A 16,976-nucleotide genomic window follows, 5' to 3' on the forward strand; every position below is an offset into this window, starting at 1 on the left:
TCAGTGTTCCGCAACACTTTTTGCAGCATATACAGTCAGACGTCCATATATAATGCATAGCTGCCAACTTTTGAAAATGAAAATTCGGGAGATTTTCGCGCAAACCCGTATTTTATGCTGAAACCACTCCCTAATAAATACAATAGGGATTTTCCAAACATAAAAGTTAAAGCGTAGGGAATAAAATCCCTACTCAAAAACTGAAGTCAAATTAAAATAGGGATTTTACACACATAGAAGTTAAACCCTTGGGAATAAAATTCCTACGCAAAAAAGTAGTGAAATTGGAGGCCAAAACTTCAATGATGTAAAAATAAATATTGTGTTCAATCAGAAACGCTGTGAACAAACATTCTGCGCGAATGACCCCAAAATCATTGGAAGATGAAGGAAAACACCGTCAATTTTTGAAGAACACTGACTTTTTGTGACACTTGCTTGTCTTTTTTTTCATTTCACATGAGTGATGATGTCACTCTTTCCACCATGACTGATGTTTATGTCCGTAACACAATTTGTACAAAAAGGAAAAGTTGGCCCTCTTCTGGAACGTTTGATGAAAGGAAATTCATCGGGGTATAAGCATCTTTAAAATTGATTAAATATGTTTTTGCTTATCAGTATTCATGCATTGTTATATCGCACGTACGTAACTTCAACAAAAGAAATTTTGACCATATGCGCGTCATTATAATCTTATCCAATTATTATCCAGGACTATTGGCTGCTAAGCCATTTCCCTGCACGATAAGGCAAACAACTTTCTTGTTACCATCAGAGGGTTTGTAAAACTTCCTTAAAAAGGGAATTTCCCCATTTACGACGTGATTTCGAAAGGGGAAAAAAAGAGGCTTCATGCCCCACAAGAAATTCCTTAGGGATTGTTTTCATAAGCGGGGATTTTTTTTTAATGAAGTAGGGAATTTTTAGGGACAATTATGGATTTTTGTGATTTTCGTAAAAATTCGGGAGATTTAAGAACTTTTCGGGAGGTCGAGCGATGAAGCTAAAATTCGGGAGATTCCCGAAAAATTCGGGAGACTTGGCAGCTATGATAATGTCACCTCTGGAGGACAGAATAAAAAACTACTTCATAAGTGGGGGTGACTTAATAATGTATAAACCTAGTTTGCAAATTGTGCCAGCAGGGACTTTATAAAATTAGTGTTATAGGTGCGGGTGAAATTAAAAGTCAACTGATACTGTAGCCAGATCCTATGGTACAATGTAACTGGATTTCTACTGAAAATTTCTCTTCCTCTGGTTATTTTTCTGGGGTGCAGCTCAATTTATTGGAAATTATGGTAGTTCAAAAGTATGTTTTTGGTTTCAAAACTTTTGAAAAAAGTATAGCACAGTCGTTATAACAACCTTATGTTATAGCGACCATTTCATTACAACGACCGGTAAGAATAAGTCCCAAATGTTTTCAAAAAATGATTGTGTGCTATATGTTTTCCTTCTGATACAATGACCTCCCAATATAGCATCCGTTTTCTATGGAACGATGGGGAGGGGGGACGTCGACACTATATGAACTTTTTTTAAAAAAAACTAAAAACCCAAAGATTTCAAGGTTTGGTGGTGCCCATAAGAGATAGAGCGTCGGAATCACAAAGTTCTTTACATGCAATCCATTTAAAGAGACACTCAATCAAATAGAACTTTGCAAGTCAAAAAAATTCCAATCAAAAATGATCGTAAGAAATGAAAATTCCTTTCCTTATGTTGTCAAATGTTTTCATATTTAAAATCTAGTAAATTTAAAAACGATTTCATAGCTGACTTAATATGATTGATATTGAGTGAAGAAACAAGAAAGTACGTTAATTGTAATCAAATGATCGAACACACAAATGTATAACATCGAGATATAGTGAAGCCTGAACGCACAAAATATCAAGAATGAAAATTAAAATTATTTCCGTGCAGTGCATACATCAGACGGGTGATATATATATATGTCTATCAATATTATCACAGCATCGTGAAATTTTGTGTGAAATTCTGAAAGAAAAAGAACATCAAGTACATTCACTGATTTACAATTCGGCAATACACCATGCGGCAGCCATTAGCTCTATTAAAAGAAACCATTACACACGACAGCAGTATACAACAATTAATATGATCAACAAAGATAAATAACTCTCTCAGGAAGAACTCAGCGGGGAGAAAAAATGGGATTTTTTTTCTTATGTATCATACATATGTGTACATTATTATTCATATAAAACGGTTTGATTTAATAAGCAGACCTTATATTAATTTCTGTCCATAGTATATATACCCTGCTACCTCTTGGTGTTATTGTCTATTGGACTTATGGGGAAGAATACTGTACTAGATGCAGCAGCGACTGCAGAAGAGGAGGAGGAAGCTCCCTCTCCGTGAGAACACATTGCGATGGGAGGGGTCGAGGGTGTCGTCTTCTTCAGGATACCTCTGAGGCGCCCGTCTGCTCCGGGAGAAGTCGGGGTCACCGGTTGCTGGAAGGGGGATGGCATCAGGTTCAGCTGATTGCTCAAGACCGGTGTCAGAGCTGCGCTGTTTCCACTTGCCGACATGCTCTCCCTTTCTTTCCTAAATATTTTTGAAAAAACTGGTCCTAGGTGCTTCAACTGATTGCGAGAGGAGAGAGAAAATAAAGAATATAATTGTTTTCTTAAATATGTGGGCATGAATATTCATTAATAAGAAAGGGATATATGAATGTTTTTTATGTTTATGTTATTGGTGAAAAAAAGCTTTCTAAAACAATTGAGAGCTTCTTTATCATGCTTTGTTAAGTCGTTCCTATAAATCAAATCACGGTTTTGTCAGTGAATAAGAAAATAATTTCAGTGCCCCTTCGACTTCATCCCAATGAAATTTGACTGTATTACCCACACATACTATACAAGAGAAAATCAAAAATTTTATATGCAATTAATTTACACAAATGCGGGGGGTTGGCAGGCACAACTATGAGTACAGTCATCCAAGCAGGAGATGAGTCTTGGCCTCTGTCACATTGGAGGAGTCTGTACTTTTCTTTGAAGTAAAGTGATCCGAGAATTGCTCGTCAATGGCTAAACTTTCAGGGGTTTGGCTCCTCCTTCTAGAAAAAAATCGTTCGACATGACAGCCAAGTCACATCTTGTGCTTGAAAGACTAATGATATGAAAAAAAAACAAAAAAAACACCTACTATTTTCAATATAGCGGCACTTCCCGAACAAAAATCATGAATGACTCTGACATTATGACACAATAAGGTCCATTGAAAGAGTTGTTTACTTGTGGGTATCTATCAGTGTCTTCCTCACAAAACTCACAAAAAAAGAATCACACCCACGCAAACATCAAGATCCCTCAGCTTTAAGATTCTTCAATTAGCACTGATGTGCTCGTGAACAACAGACTGAAGAGGCATGGTCTTAAAGACTTGAATGAACTTAAGTTAGTACTTTTTACAAGGTGTTATGGTTTACATTTTGTTATGGTAAAAGCCTAAGGACTGGTAAAAATGCAAAAAGTATATGTAAAGGGCATGACACTTTTATCAAACCATTTATCCACACCAATTGGTCAATAACACCTGTTTCTTTATCCATGGATGAACACTAAAATTGTTTTAATTTGCTAATAATCAGCTGATCTGAAGATGATGTCACTCTCCGCTATTGCTACGAAGGTTTAAACAGCTGGCTGATGCAAACATATAACTAGGAAAGGAAGTTCAACTGCCCTTGCAGTAATCAATGTCGAGACATGGCTGAAAAACATATAACCGTATTGAATGAGGCATCTGTTGACATGGCGGCGATATCTGACAGCTGTTTTGTAAATTTATTGCTATTGTAAATTTTTGTTTTATGTGCTTATTGTCATGTGTGTGCACATACGTAATTTATGACGAAAGATATCACTCTCCTTTGTTAATATGACAGATACGGAAAACTGGCTGAGTGAGGAGATATTAATGCTTCAGGAAAGGAACATTCCCTGTGAGGGCAGAGATGAATTTTCCTTTCTTGAAACATTCACATCTCTCCACTCAGCCAGTTTTCCGAATCTGTTGTATATGTAATTTATACATGCATAAATACATAATAAAGCACCCGACACCATCCAGCCCCTCATCTGGGGCAATGGCTAAAATTGACAACTATCAATAGATCCTGAGCGGTGTATGAAATGAAAAAGTCCTTGTAGGGAATTTAACCCATGTCCTTTCACTTGCTGGGTGAGTGCCCTAGACCACTAAGCTACAAAGATAATGAATCCTCTCTTCTTAGAGCTCATGTGTGCTGAATGGGGTTGGCCATACATGAAATACATGAATGTACTGTGCACCGAAAAGGCTGTACAGGTTGAATTTTCTTTCCTGGATATATCTTCACATCAGTCACCTTTCATAGCAATAGCAGAGAGTGACATCATCTTCAGATAAGTAGCCATCTGATGGCAGTGTCAGCAAAGTGAGCTTTGGCCTGAGTTAGGACTGGCTGCCCATGTACGGCCCCGTTCAGTGCACATGAGCTCTAAGGAGAGAGGATTCATTGCCTTTGTAGTCTAGGGCATAGGTTTGATTCCCGGCAAGGGCAGTTGAGTTTTCTTTCCTGGATATATATTCTCATCACAGCCAGCTGTTGAAACCTTCATAATTAGCTGATCATTGATTAATTCCTATCAAATACCAATTAATGTACTGATCAACTATTATCAATCATATGCAGTCAAATGTGCAGCAGACAACAAAAAACTTATTAGTTTGACTTATCAAAAATTCCAATTTCAAAGTGAGGAAAAGAGAAATTTATTGAAATAACAATGCTGTTTATTAATATTGCATTAATAAAACATGTCAAACAACTGGAGCTGAAGAAATTAGCGAAGATAAATTTTTTTAATGCAATCATATTTAACTATTAAATGAAAATATTTTGAAATAAAACTCTCAATAGTCATTATTGCTTCTTTGCCAAGTTGAATTAACAATGTCCATATCAGACATGTCATCTCAAATCAGTACCATATCATCAATGTTGAGGAACACACCAACCATTCGCCTATATATCAAGCCTATTATATTCATCCATGGTGGCAGAACTGGATTTAGGTTTAATGGGGCTCTAGACTGTTGAAGGTAATGGGAGCCCGTCATATGTCCAACTCCTACTGACCAAGGGGTAGAGGTCATAGAACATTTGTAAAGTGAGGTAACAAAATTCTAAACTTCCTACTTCAATACATTAAATTTGATCTTTGAACAATTTCTTCACAAAAAGTAACATTTTGAGGCCTGCTGCAGACCTCAGGGCTCTAGGCTGCAGCTGTCTAGCCCAGTGGTTCCCAGTACTCAATGGTGGAATCATTCCATTTGCACAAATGATCTATACTTCATGCCTTTTGATCACCAAAGAATCCACACACACATTAAAACAATAGACATTTGCATTATGAATGCCACACCAGTGGTTTTTCCCTGGAAAACTAAATGTTACTTTTTTAGCATTTCTCTCATTCCTAAAAAATTGACTCAAAAGAAGAAAACTTCAAGTTAGAGGAAAATTTTTAAATAAAAATACCAAAAAAAGTCCTAGAGCAAAGTGAAAACTTCGACTTAAACAGATGTTCAACTTATTGGAAATTGACTGTATTAACTTTAATTCCCATTAAGTCATAGATTAGTGAATAACATAGCCCACATGATCAACCAAATCTGTAATTAATTATGCTTATAAAGACTCCATTTCATGCTTCTACCTGAAATTTGGTAAAACCTAAGTTTGGCTGATTCCTGCGATTTTATTGATACGTGTTAGAACAGAATACAAAAAAAGGAAGAAAAAAAGAGAGATCAACCTTCTTATTCTTAAAAAGGATTTCTACACTCACTTGGTGCATCAAGGTGCAACACTGATCTCGAATGTTTTTCAGTAGCTCTGTCTGCACAGACAATATCGTCATGTTCCATAGGAAATTCTCTGCAGCCTGGAACCATAAATTAAACTCAGGTTAATGTAAAATAATTCAAATACACCACTCACATCATATAAAATAAAAATTTGTAAATTCATGTACAGGTTAGTACCAATATTAGTGGTCAAATTCTAAGAAAATTTGAATAGACCAGTCAATTAATTCAATTTTGCAAGCAACCAATCAAAGCGTTTCTTTGGACTCACACGTGGGTACTCAAGTTCATTCTTCCCACAGCGCCTGAATTGTTCGTACATACTTTTTCCCGCTGAGCTCTTGGAAGTTACAATTTGGTAACCAATCTAGGTAGGATCCCTGTTCAGCATGATATTGTGGTTACAGGTAATATCTTCTGAAGACTACACCCATAGTGTGTTGAAACAGGTTAGGAATTTATGGCTTTTCGTTATTACTTGCCCTTTTTCATTGGTTTCTTCTTCAGTGGGTTAAATCTTGAATGCTAATGTTCCCCCAACCGCTGAAATGTTGAAACACTGAATATCCCGTTTGGTGTTTGCTCTAAATCTCAAATGTAATAATATTGAAGAATTTAAATTCCTCAACAATAGTTGATGATGACACAGTTTACAAACAAATTCTATTATTTTTCGAAACGAAAACACTCATATATTCACCTTTTCAGCTTTCCTTCCCTTATTTCCAAGATTTAAGGAGCTGTTGGCCATTTCTTTCCAGATGCTTTCACCAATATGATACAGTTCAGTTAGCTGTGAAAAAAAAAAATATATATGCTGTAATCTATGTGACCACCTTCAACAGAAGAACAATAATGACTCCAATCACAACATGCAAATAGAAGAAAATAGTACAATTAATTATTGTCTTACAGTTTTCAAAGTTTCTCCGGCATTTTCTTTGATATTCTTACATTCAGAGAAAACCTGGAAAAAAAACATCGAAGCAAATATATCAAATTTTGATTTTCTAATTGATTTTCTAAAAGCCACGGCTGGTCTGATTGATTGATTATTTGGGTTGGTTGATTGATCAATTATCAATCACAATTAAAAATTAAGTTTTAGTTGAGTTAACTGAATCAATCACTCTTACTAAAATTTTCTAAATTAATTTTATTTTTCATTGCTTGACGAAACTGATTTGATGGTTTCACAAATTATGTTCCTATACATGACATTTTAGAAAAGTAAACAGGGCTGGCAGGTTTTTGACACTTAGCAGTTTAAATTGTCACGTAAAAAACCTCAAATATATTGCTTTTTAATATAAAAACTCCTATTGGAAGTACACACGTTAATTGCATGTAATGTTTAATGTGACTATGTTATACAAAGAATAAACACTTAATGATTGTAAAATAACTAATATATAGTAAAACCTCGTTAAGTCCTCACCCTAATAAGTCATCACTCCGGTTTAAGTCGTTCTTCAGGCCCTTCCAGCTCTCATAGACAACAATGTTATTAAACACACATTTACTCGTCGCTAATTTTGGTTCACTTGTCACTATTAAAAATGGCCGAACAGACTATTTTTATGGCTGCATTAAAAAAAGAACTTGTTAACAGCATTGCCATATGCTTAAAAGTCACCATAAAATCCTATATACATAAACGAAACAGTTTAAGTAACAAAAGTTACACTGGGGGAAAGTTCATTTGCCGACTAAGGTTTTTGGACATTGAAAACTGTTCGAGCTAAATCTCATTTCTGTATGGGCTCTACTAATTTAGGGCTTGAAATTTAAACAAAATATCTTTGTTGAAAAAATTAGACATTCTTTCCCAAGTTGAGGCCTTCTGTTTACTTTTCCCTGCCCAGGGCCCCTCCACCAAGTCAAAAGTGTTCGAGATTACTTAGTAGTTGTATCATGAACTACTGATGAAGAATTAAAACACTAAAATTAAATTTGATGTATATTTAAAATTAATGTCCAATAGAGAGTTATTATGATTTGACTTAGACTATTATGAAGAAAAGCTACCTATTCTAACAGTTGCCCTGTTAGTCTCAATTAAAAATTAATAGTATAAATCACAATGTGCAGTACATTTTACCACAATAATTTAAATAATAAGAGGTAAAAAATTGCTATTATTTTTCCTTTCACAATCTATAAATTTTATGAATATTGTTATTTTGATTCATACTTTAATAAATGTCATATTACTTTAAATTTTTATATGATTTTCACAACACTGCATATCAAAACTGACGGCACTCCGCCTAAGTCGTCACTCAGCTTAAGCTGTCATAATTTTTTGGTAACTTGAGGTGACGACTTATCAAGGTTTTACTGTAATTACTTCATGATATTAAAATAATTTTCTACTATCTACAGAATTATTTTGGACTATATATATGTCCCCCCCCCCCCACCTTGTAAAATATACAATGTGAATAGAATACACCATAAAAGCTGAAGGGAAACCTTCCAAATTTTTTTTAACTGCTTATATATGTGCATAGATATAAGCATCTGCCGTGCTCTTTTTATAACAGGTAGGTGTTTAAAAAAATATATTTCACACCCTATATTATATGTAATGTTGATTTCTGTTATTAAATTATCTAGATAATCACTGATGCTTAAAACAACACTCTAACTGTACATAGCATTGAAATATATCTAGCAATCAAAATACTATTTTGTAAAACTAAAATTTACTTTAATTTAGCAGTGCTGGTTTGTATATGATGTTTAAGAAACTCCTGTAACTTATTCTTAGTGCAAAAATCAGGATAACTAAGTTTTTGCCAATGATATGGTATGTATTTACTAGCATTTATAATGCAATTGTTTTCTGATTGAAGCTGTATCTAAGTACAAAACAATGCTATGGGTATCAAGTTCTGCTAGCTCTGCTTTTATTGAAAATGCTTACCAAAACTCTGGGTTTATACAACGTGAGCAAAGAAATTTTTGTGTGAAAAAGTTTAATTAGTACTATATTAACAGATGCTGTGCTAGAATTTTTAGTATGGAATAAAGTTTTGGACAAATCAGAAATTCCATGACATCAAAATAGATATTTCTCAGTAATTCAAAATATAAAACACTTTAAGCTACATGGAAGTAAGTTTTTCCGTTATTTAACATACACATATCTATCAGATTAAAAAAACTATTTGACAACACTGACAATACGTTTTTGACTGTTTCAATAATGAGGTGATTTTTGAGGCCAAAAACCTAACCCTGATCCTCCATATCACACATTTTGAATAAACAGCTCTATATATCTCAGTAAATTGAACACATGTAATGAGCAGTTTAAATAAAATGGCCCATAAAATTATATATTATACGTTCTAGACTCTTTTTATATTGAAAAATTCAAAACTGCAAATTATAATTATTTTGTTTTAATTATTGTAACAAATTAAAGTTTAAAAATAAAACATTGTAAATGCAGAAAAGTAAGTTATTCATTATGTTATATATCTATCATGTTCAAACATTATCCAAGAGCATTCATGCATGTTGTCTACACTGTAAGCAGCAGTTTCATATTATTCAAAAGCATTAGCCTCCTCACAGTGCCATTTGGAGCAGTTTCTGGAGAAACAAGCAACAGTATGAAAATCGAAAATAGTTTTGAAATCAGTGACTACCTTAAAAAATTAACAGGTTTTCTAAAAGAAAAGATCCAAGTGAAGAAATTCTTTGAATACATTCAGCATAAAACTCTATTCAAATGAGTGGCCTCAATTTCTTGATCTATTCCTATATTTGTTCATGGTGAATATATATATATATATATATATGTATGTATGAGCGTGTGTGCATGTGAAATGAATAAAATATACTTTTATAGTATCATCAATTAATATTATATAATTACCAATATTATGTGTGTTTTTTTTTTTTTTTTTAATAACATACAAACATATATACAAGCATATACAGAAACATATGTATATTATTACCATCATATTTAAACATACACTTTTGACCTCAAGGGACATGCCTGTCCTTCCAGTAGGTCTACAGGGTTTCTCCGTAGATTATTTTTCTTAGCAACAGCCTATTATGGTTTAGGTCGGTTTATAATTGTTCAATATACAGTTTTTTTTTTGTTTTTTTTTGTATTTATGTTACAAAGAAATTTTACATACAGATGGATTGTATTATGTGGTTGTATTATTGTTGTAATATAGATTCTAGACTGGTATTCATAGAAAACGTGAATATATTGTTATTAGATCTTATGTAATTATTTGTATGATTGATTGTATGGTATAGATTCATTATTTTTGGAGCGGTGTATCTATAACTCTTTTGAAATAACGTTTTATTTGTTTTTGGCACTTTATATATGTTTTTTAATCTAGATGTGTTATAAATGTTGTTATAAATGGTTGGCATTTGAAATATCTGATTAAAGTTCAATGAATTTGTTAAAAAATTTTGATTAACCAATTAAAAATTTTAATTGGTTCCTAGCCATACTAAAAATAAGTGCATCAGATTGTCAAATACAGCTACTTCCAAACTTACAAGCATATGACTTATAGACTTTTGAAGCTACAAACCAAAATTTTTGGCACTCTCTGGAAATCCTAAATTGATCTTGGCAATACTACATGAAAACGTTCTTTTACACTAATTGATACACTTGGCAAGAATGATGCATCACCAATCAATTACTGTCTTCAATCTCATTAAAGACAGTAATTGAAATTCTTTTATGCAAGCACATTGGAGCTCTCGAATAAATGTTGGAAAAGTTTATTGCAAAGGTAAAGCTCTCCCGAGAGCATTGCATACATGCTCTATTGAAGTTACGTCTGGGGAATGTCATTACAGGTTGTCCGCCTTGGAGCCTATGGATGAATTATGAAGCACAAATGGGTCTATTGTTACGTCTACACCGACCAGCAAAGATTGGTGCATTAAACTTTGCTCCAGAAGAGTATCAGAGACGGGAAAAACAAATAACTATCCACCCATCGGAAGACCTGCATCAACACCAAGTATCTATCGGAAATAACCAGAACAAAGAAATAGGAGGCCAAAGAACTCATATATACACAGATGGCTCGAAAACTATCTCTGGAACAGCATCAGCATATGTAGTAGCGAAAGATCATAAGATCATCGAGTGCTGGAGTAGTAAGCTAGAAAACGACAATAATATCTTTCAAGCTGAATTACTAGCGTTATACATGGCAACCATAAAAGCTCAAGAATTCCAACAAGCAACTATAATCTATAGCGATAGCCTTTCAAGTATATATGCAATACAGAACCTGATGACCATCCATGCTATGGCTAGAGAAATTTGGCAGGTCCTCCACAAGAACCCACAAATTCGCATATCTTGGATCAAAGCGCACGTGGGTGAGTGGGGAACGAAGAAGCAGACGCAATAGCCAAAGCAGCAACAATCAATGGCACACATTTAATTAAAATATTATTACCATCATCAACAGCGAAACAAAAGGCAAGAAAAGAAATACTCAATCTATGGCAAACCCGATGGAATGATGCCAAAACTGGAAGAAGCGTCCACAAAATAGTACCAAAAGTTTCATACAACGCAAAAAATTGGAGCAGAGAACTTGTATTTTTTACAACCAATCACGGACCTTTTCCAAATTACCTTCACCGCTTCAAAAAACGAGGAACAGATCATTGCCTTTGCGGTGAAATCGGCACTCCCATCCATTACTTGACAACATGTACATTAACTGCACATCTAAAGCACATGGCTGTGCCCGCTGCTGAAAATGCCACACTCTGGATCAGAGAGATTTTTAAAAACAAAAGTAGAATAAATAAAGTCAAGAAAATAATTAGATGGATAGAAGACAATGAAGACAAAGTGATCCCACGGATGCCTTATCAGCCTATAGCACAAGTACAAACTGCACCACCTCGCCGCTCACAAAGAAAAAAGAAACTGATCAACTATAAAGAAGACTGACTGATAGCACAAGACTAGTATAATGTCATGGAAATCGAACAATTTAAATTGAGGATGAAATCGATTATGAATTGTATCTGATTTATTATTGATTTCAATATGTGATTTAGGACTTGATTTCCGATTGTATACGTATATAGATTGGTGATCTCGCAATTGATTTTATACTTAGATTATGATTTTACACTTAGATTATGATTTTATAGTTGTTATGATTGTAATTTATATTTTGTAATGTATGCTTTTTTATGAATAAATTGCCAGAGGTATCCAGTCCGTGTGGACAATGAGCCGATATTGCCATATGGCGATGTGGCCTGGGTATCTTTTGGTTTGACGGGGAATGCGTTGGCCACTCTATTTGCGGAGTGCCCTCTGTTGTCAGGTAACAGTATTATTAAATCATATTCTGTTACAAACTTCATATAGCCAGTATTGTGATCCATAAGAACAAACTCAGAACCTATTGCATTAGCATAAGGACTAACATTGGGATCAAGAGCATGTTTGAGCACTCATAGTGCTGTTTAAGAAACATTACAGTGCAAACAAATTAACAGCTTCATAAATGTGTGTTTGTAAAAATGATAATCATAATAAATTTACCTTCTCAAGCAATGAAATAGCTTTTCCTAAGCACACAGTGACTTCACCAGATACCAAAATCTTTGGATACTAAAAGAAATAAAAATATGGAAAATTTTTTATTTGAAAAAGTTTACATCGTTTATTTCAACCAAGACCTCCTACCCTTTTATATATATATATACACATACTTCCCTTCCTCCTCAACCCCCCACACCCTTAAGCAGCAAGCAAACGGGACCATGTATTATGTAATAACTACATTCAACCATCCCTTAGTTTGATTAAAGTGTCTGGCAATATTACTTATTTTGGGGAACCCCAGTTTCAATTAATCTAAAAATCTAAATATTTTTTTTTTCAAGTCTTTGAATAGCATCAAATGTTCTTTCCATAATATACTATTCAAAATTATTTTAGGGCAATAAGTAATTCAAGGATAAGAACATCTGTTTCAATTGCCTATCAATCATGTTTCCATTAATTCTGAACAAGAATCGTCACTCCAACTAGCGCCCACAGTTAATGATGATGTTTCCGTGTTTCTTCACAACCATGATCTACATAATTCAATAACCGAATCTGCAAAATAACTGTAAACTGAATCTGCCAATATAATATTGTCCATTGCTAATTTGATTGATGCCCATTTGAAGTCACAGATGACATTTATCTCGCAACAATTTTTGGCTTATACAAGTGAGTTGTCTACTGTCAAAGCAATGCTCAATAATCAATCCATTGAACTTAATGATTGCGAAGAAAAATAGGCGTAACTACAATTTGAGGATGATGCTCTAAAATCAGAGGTGAAAAAACTGATTGATCTCTCCGATACCATCACAGCGATCCACAGAGTTCCTACCACACGTGAAGACAAAATCCAACCCATCATAATACAGTTTAACAATAAAAAAAAATTGTGATGCCTTAAAAATAATGTTAGCCTTAAAAATAATTTAAAATGCTACCTGTTTTCAGTAGATAATATTGAAGAGTTTTTTTTTTTGGATAAATTTCCCACCTATAACTTAATTTTTTTCCCTTACTACATTTGGACCTACTTTACATTTTAAATTGACTTTCCCTTTTTTTCTCTACAATCGGAATATTATCACCACATGCCTGCGGCCACCATGACCAATCAAGTTATATTGTGCTCAGTTTTTTTTTTTTACTTTCAGTTCACACGTTGTTGTGTTAATTTTTTTTATCTTTTTATTTATATGCTTTATATGCTTAGGGCTGTTCAAGTATTATGTCAACATTGATGGGGGGGGGGGAAGGATTTTCAATTTGCTGACTTTTGATGACAAGGGGGAGGGGGTTTGGATAATGCTTACGTCATCAACCACCCTTAATGAAAATATGAAATATTTTTAATGGCATCTTACTCAGAGCGCAAAAAACGAGAAAAACCTTTCAATAGTTTGAGGGCACTTGAAGTAACAACCCCACCTATTGATAAGTGCCCTACAGAGCCACTTTAGTGATCTCTAAATGTTTCGCGGATCCAAGTGATCTGGAAATGTGTCCGGGCTGCTTAAGTGCTCTGGAACTGTGCCACGCATCACTCAAGTGATCCGTAATTATATGCCGTGGGTCACTTAAATAATCTGAGAATGTGCCGCGGGTAACTTGAGTGATGTAAAACTGCACTGGAAACCACTTAAATGTTCTAAAACTATGACACATATCACTCAAGGGATCTCTAAATGTGTCATGGAGCGCTTAAGTGTTCTGGAACTGTCTCCCAGGCCATTTAAGTGATCTGAAAATGTGCCAAGGGTCGCTTAAGCGATCTGTAAATGTGCCGCTTAGTTCATTTTTACAAAATTAGTTTTGAGGAAGACAGGCCACATCAAATTACCCCCAGGGCCATATTTGGTCCGCGGGCCAAGGGCTTTTATGCGATTTATCATTATATGGCTTGGAGGGTGGATCACAATGAATTTATTAAAGGTAAATTTTGAGTTCCTAGCCTTCAAATAACATTGAAATTAACAGAAATTAATCACAATAACACATAAAGGTATTTTCCTCCAAAATTTGAATTTCAAAATATTTTTTTGCATTAAAAAAAATTTTTGATCATTTTGGGGGGGGGGGGCACGAGCCCCCTATGCCCCTCCTGGTGTACATCTCTGATCCCACCAATATGCGTTAGGATTCAGAGGGGCAGAGCTGATGACGAAATTTTGCTGACAGGGGGGGGGGGTCAAAAATGGCTAAAAATATGCTTACGTAATACTTGAGCGGCCCCTTACATGATTCATATCATACTGTAATTCGTGATTGCCAGTAAGGGCCATTTGGCTCATTGGTAATTTTTTTTTTCTCCCTTTTCCTCCATATTCCACATTTCCTCACTAATAAAGTATTTATTGTATTGAAATTTGTGAAATAAATGCAATAAATGTAAAATTTGCAAGATAATTAATTAAAAAAATTTAATTTAAGATTTCAATCACATTATGTTGTGTATCATTTCTGTAAACTTGGGCTTCTCAATGAATTATAAAATTCCAAAAAGTGCATTTTTACAGTTTTGATTCATGGCTGCTCACATAATTGATAGTGACAACACATTAAAAAAAACTGAATCACTTTCTCATTTGATATTTTCAGGGGGCTAGAAGACACATATTTATATTGCAATACTGCAGTTTCAATACCATTAAATAACATACATGCACCTCATAGGCATTTCTTTCTTCTAATGAATGGGTGCATGCCAAACATTTAAATAAACATACAGCATCATGATGTATGAAAATGAACTATTATTTTTTTCAAAAAGAGGGAAAAAGTATTCGATTTTCATATGTAAAATGTAAACCAGCTAAAATCCATTTCATCATTCCAATACTCACTTCATTTTCTGAGATTATCTCAAAATTGGTGACACCAGTATTCGTTGCCATACGGAATGACACAACACGAAGGCACTGGACCAGATTTGCATTTTCAGCTAACCCACACTCTTTGCAAAGGTCTAACATTGCTTGTTCTTCGTCAACTCTCATCTTGTGAGCTTCAGCCAGTGGTGTAGCTGCAGACTATTAAAAAAAACCATGAGTGTCATCATTTTAATCATAATGATTATCCTGTATCAATATGGAGTGACATAAATATTTTCTTTATAGCAAAATATTTTCCAGTAGCATATTTGAATGGCTGCCACTGAATGGTCAAGTGGGCATCATGCTGAACTCTTGTCCAGAGGATCCATGTTCAAACCCCTTTGACTGCACAGTGCTGGTCGGCTGAAGTTGGTTTTCTGTGGTTCCCAACTTTCAAGGCGCTAATACGCAAGCCTGTCTCCCATTTGAAAAAGTCTCTCTGCAGAAAGCAGGGAGACCTACAACACAATACTGACATAACATGAAAATTTAAGCATTTCCATCTTTACTTCAGTAAATGGAAAACAGATGGCAACATGAACACAAAACAAGCGCAACTCGACAGCATAAATACATTAATGCCACACATACACTCAGAACACACATTCCGACATGCGCCGATTCGTTAACAATTTCGTAGAGGAATGTGTACGAGGTGCATGTACGGTTAAGTAGTAGTAGCATATTTGGCAAATCTCAAGCTCAGATGTAAATATATGAACTTGTATGAAAATACAGTAAAACATTGTGAACGCAAAACTGAAAAGACTTTCTTTCAAACCAACCATAACTCCAGTCTATCAGCATGAGCAATTTACAACCGAACGAGTTTGTGCCAGAAGTATGCATGTGTACCTAACAGTCTGAATGTGTATCCAGTGTTGTGCATGAGTTTTTAGTGCTGAGATCTATTTCTCAAACTATGAGTGAAATGTTATGATTCAAATATTTTTACTATGGTAGGTCTATTGCTCTTCATAGTGAGACCTTTAAATGGCGAGATAGGCTTGCATTCACGCCTTGAAGTTAGGAATCACAGAAAACCAACTTCAGCCAACCACTACTGTGCCGTCCGTGGGATATAATGGTGGTTTGCTGAAGATGGGTTTTGTTCTGAAGAGACTCAAAATTAACTGGATTTCATATTAACTGACTGCCAAGAACAAAACAGTTTTCAAAATTAAAATAAATAAAATGAAAGAATCTTTAACATTGTCTCTTAACAATAATCTGAAATTTATAAAAACATAATGCACCAAAAAATTACTAATAAATTTTTGTTAAATAAATAAAAAAGAAATGCTTTAAAATAACAATCACTATTATCAAGGAAACAGTTATTTTCCGGATATTATGCTGAGGTGAGCTCGGAAAGAAAAGTCATCACGTCTCTGCCGGGACTCGAACCCAGGCCCTCTTGCATACCGGGCAAGCATGCTACCATCTACACCACTGGAGACACATGAATCTGCCTTCCTAATTTCACGCACTGTGTCGTGAGGCGCTGAAGTAGAGGCATTAGTAGCCTCTCTTAACTTCAGGAAATGGCCCCCGGGCTTTCCGAGCTCACCTCAGCATAATATCCGGAAAATAACTGTTTCCTTGATATCTCT

General features: G+C 34.7%; 1 protein-coding gene across 1 annotated transcript in view; it reads right to left on the reverse strand.

Moving 5' to 3' along the window:
- Nucleotides 1-634: 634 nt before the first annotated feature.
- LOC149065233 (inactive phospholipase C-like protein 1) overlaps nt 635-16,976 on the reverse strand; it is a 60,488-nt gene continuing 44,146 nt past the window's right edge. The window contains exons 21-26 of the mRNA XM_089254219.1: nt 15,334-15,519; nt 12,482-12,550; nt 6,815-6,868; nt 6,602-6,694; nt 5,883-5,978; nt 635-2,621 (exon numbers count right to left, since the gene is read on the reverse strand). Coding sequence (XP_089110345.1) covers nt 2,295-2,621; nt 5,883-5,978; nt 6,602-6,694; nt 6,815-6,868; nt 12,482-12,550; nt 15,334-15,519 — 825 coding nt within the window. The 3' untranslated portion in view covers nt 635-2,294. The remainder of the gene's footprint in view (nt 2,622-5,882; nt 5,979-6,601; nt 6,695-6,814; nt 6,869-12,481; nt 12,551-15,333; nt 15,520-16,976) is intronic.

This window comes from Pholcus phalangioides, unplaced genomic scaffold, assembly GCF_987345545.1.
Source record: "Pholcus phalangioides strain wild (caught in Gottingen) unplaced genomic scaffold, Ppha-v1.0 ptg000040l_1, whole genome shotgun sequence".
NCBI classification, from domain to species: domain Eukaryota; kingdom Metazoa; phylum Arthropoda; class Arachnida; order Araneae; family Pholcidae; genus Pholcus; species Pholcus phalangioides.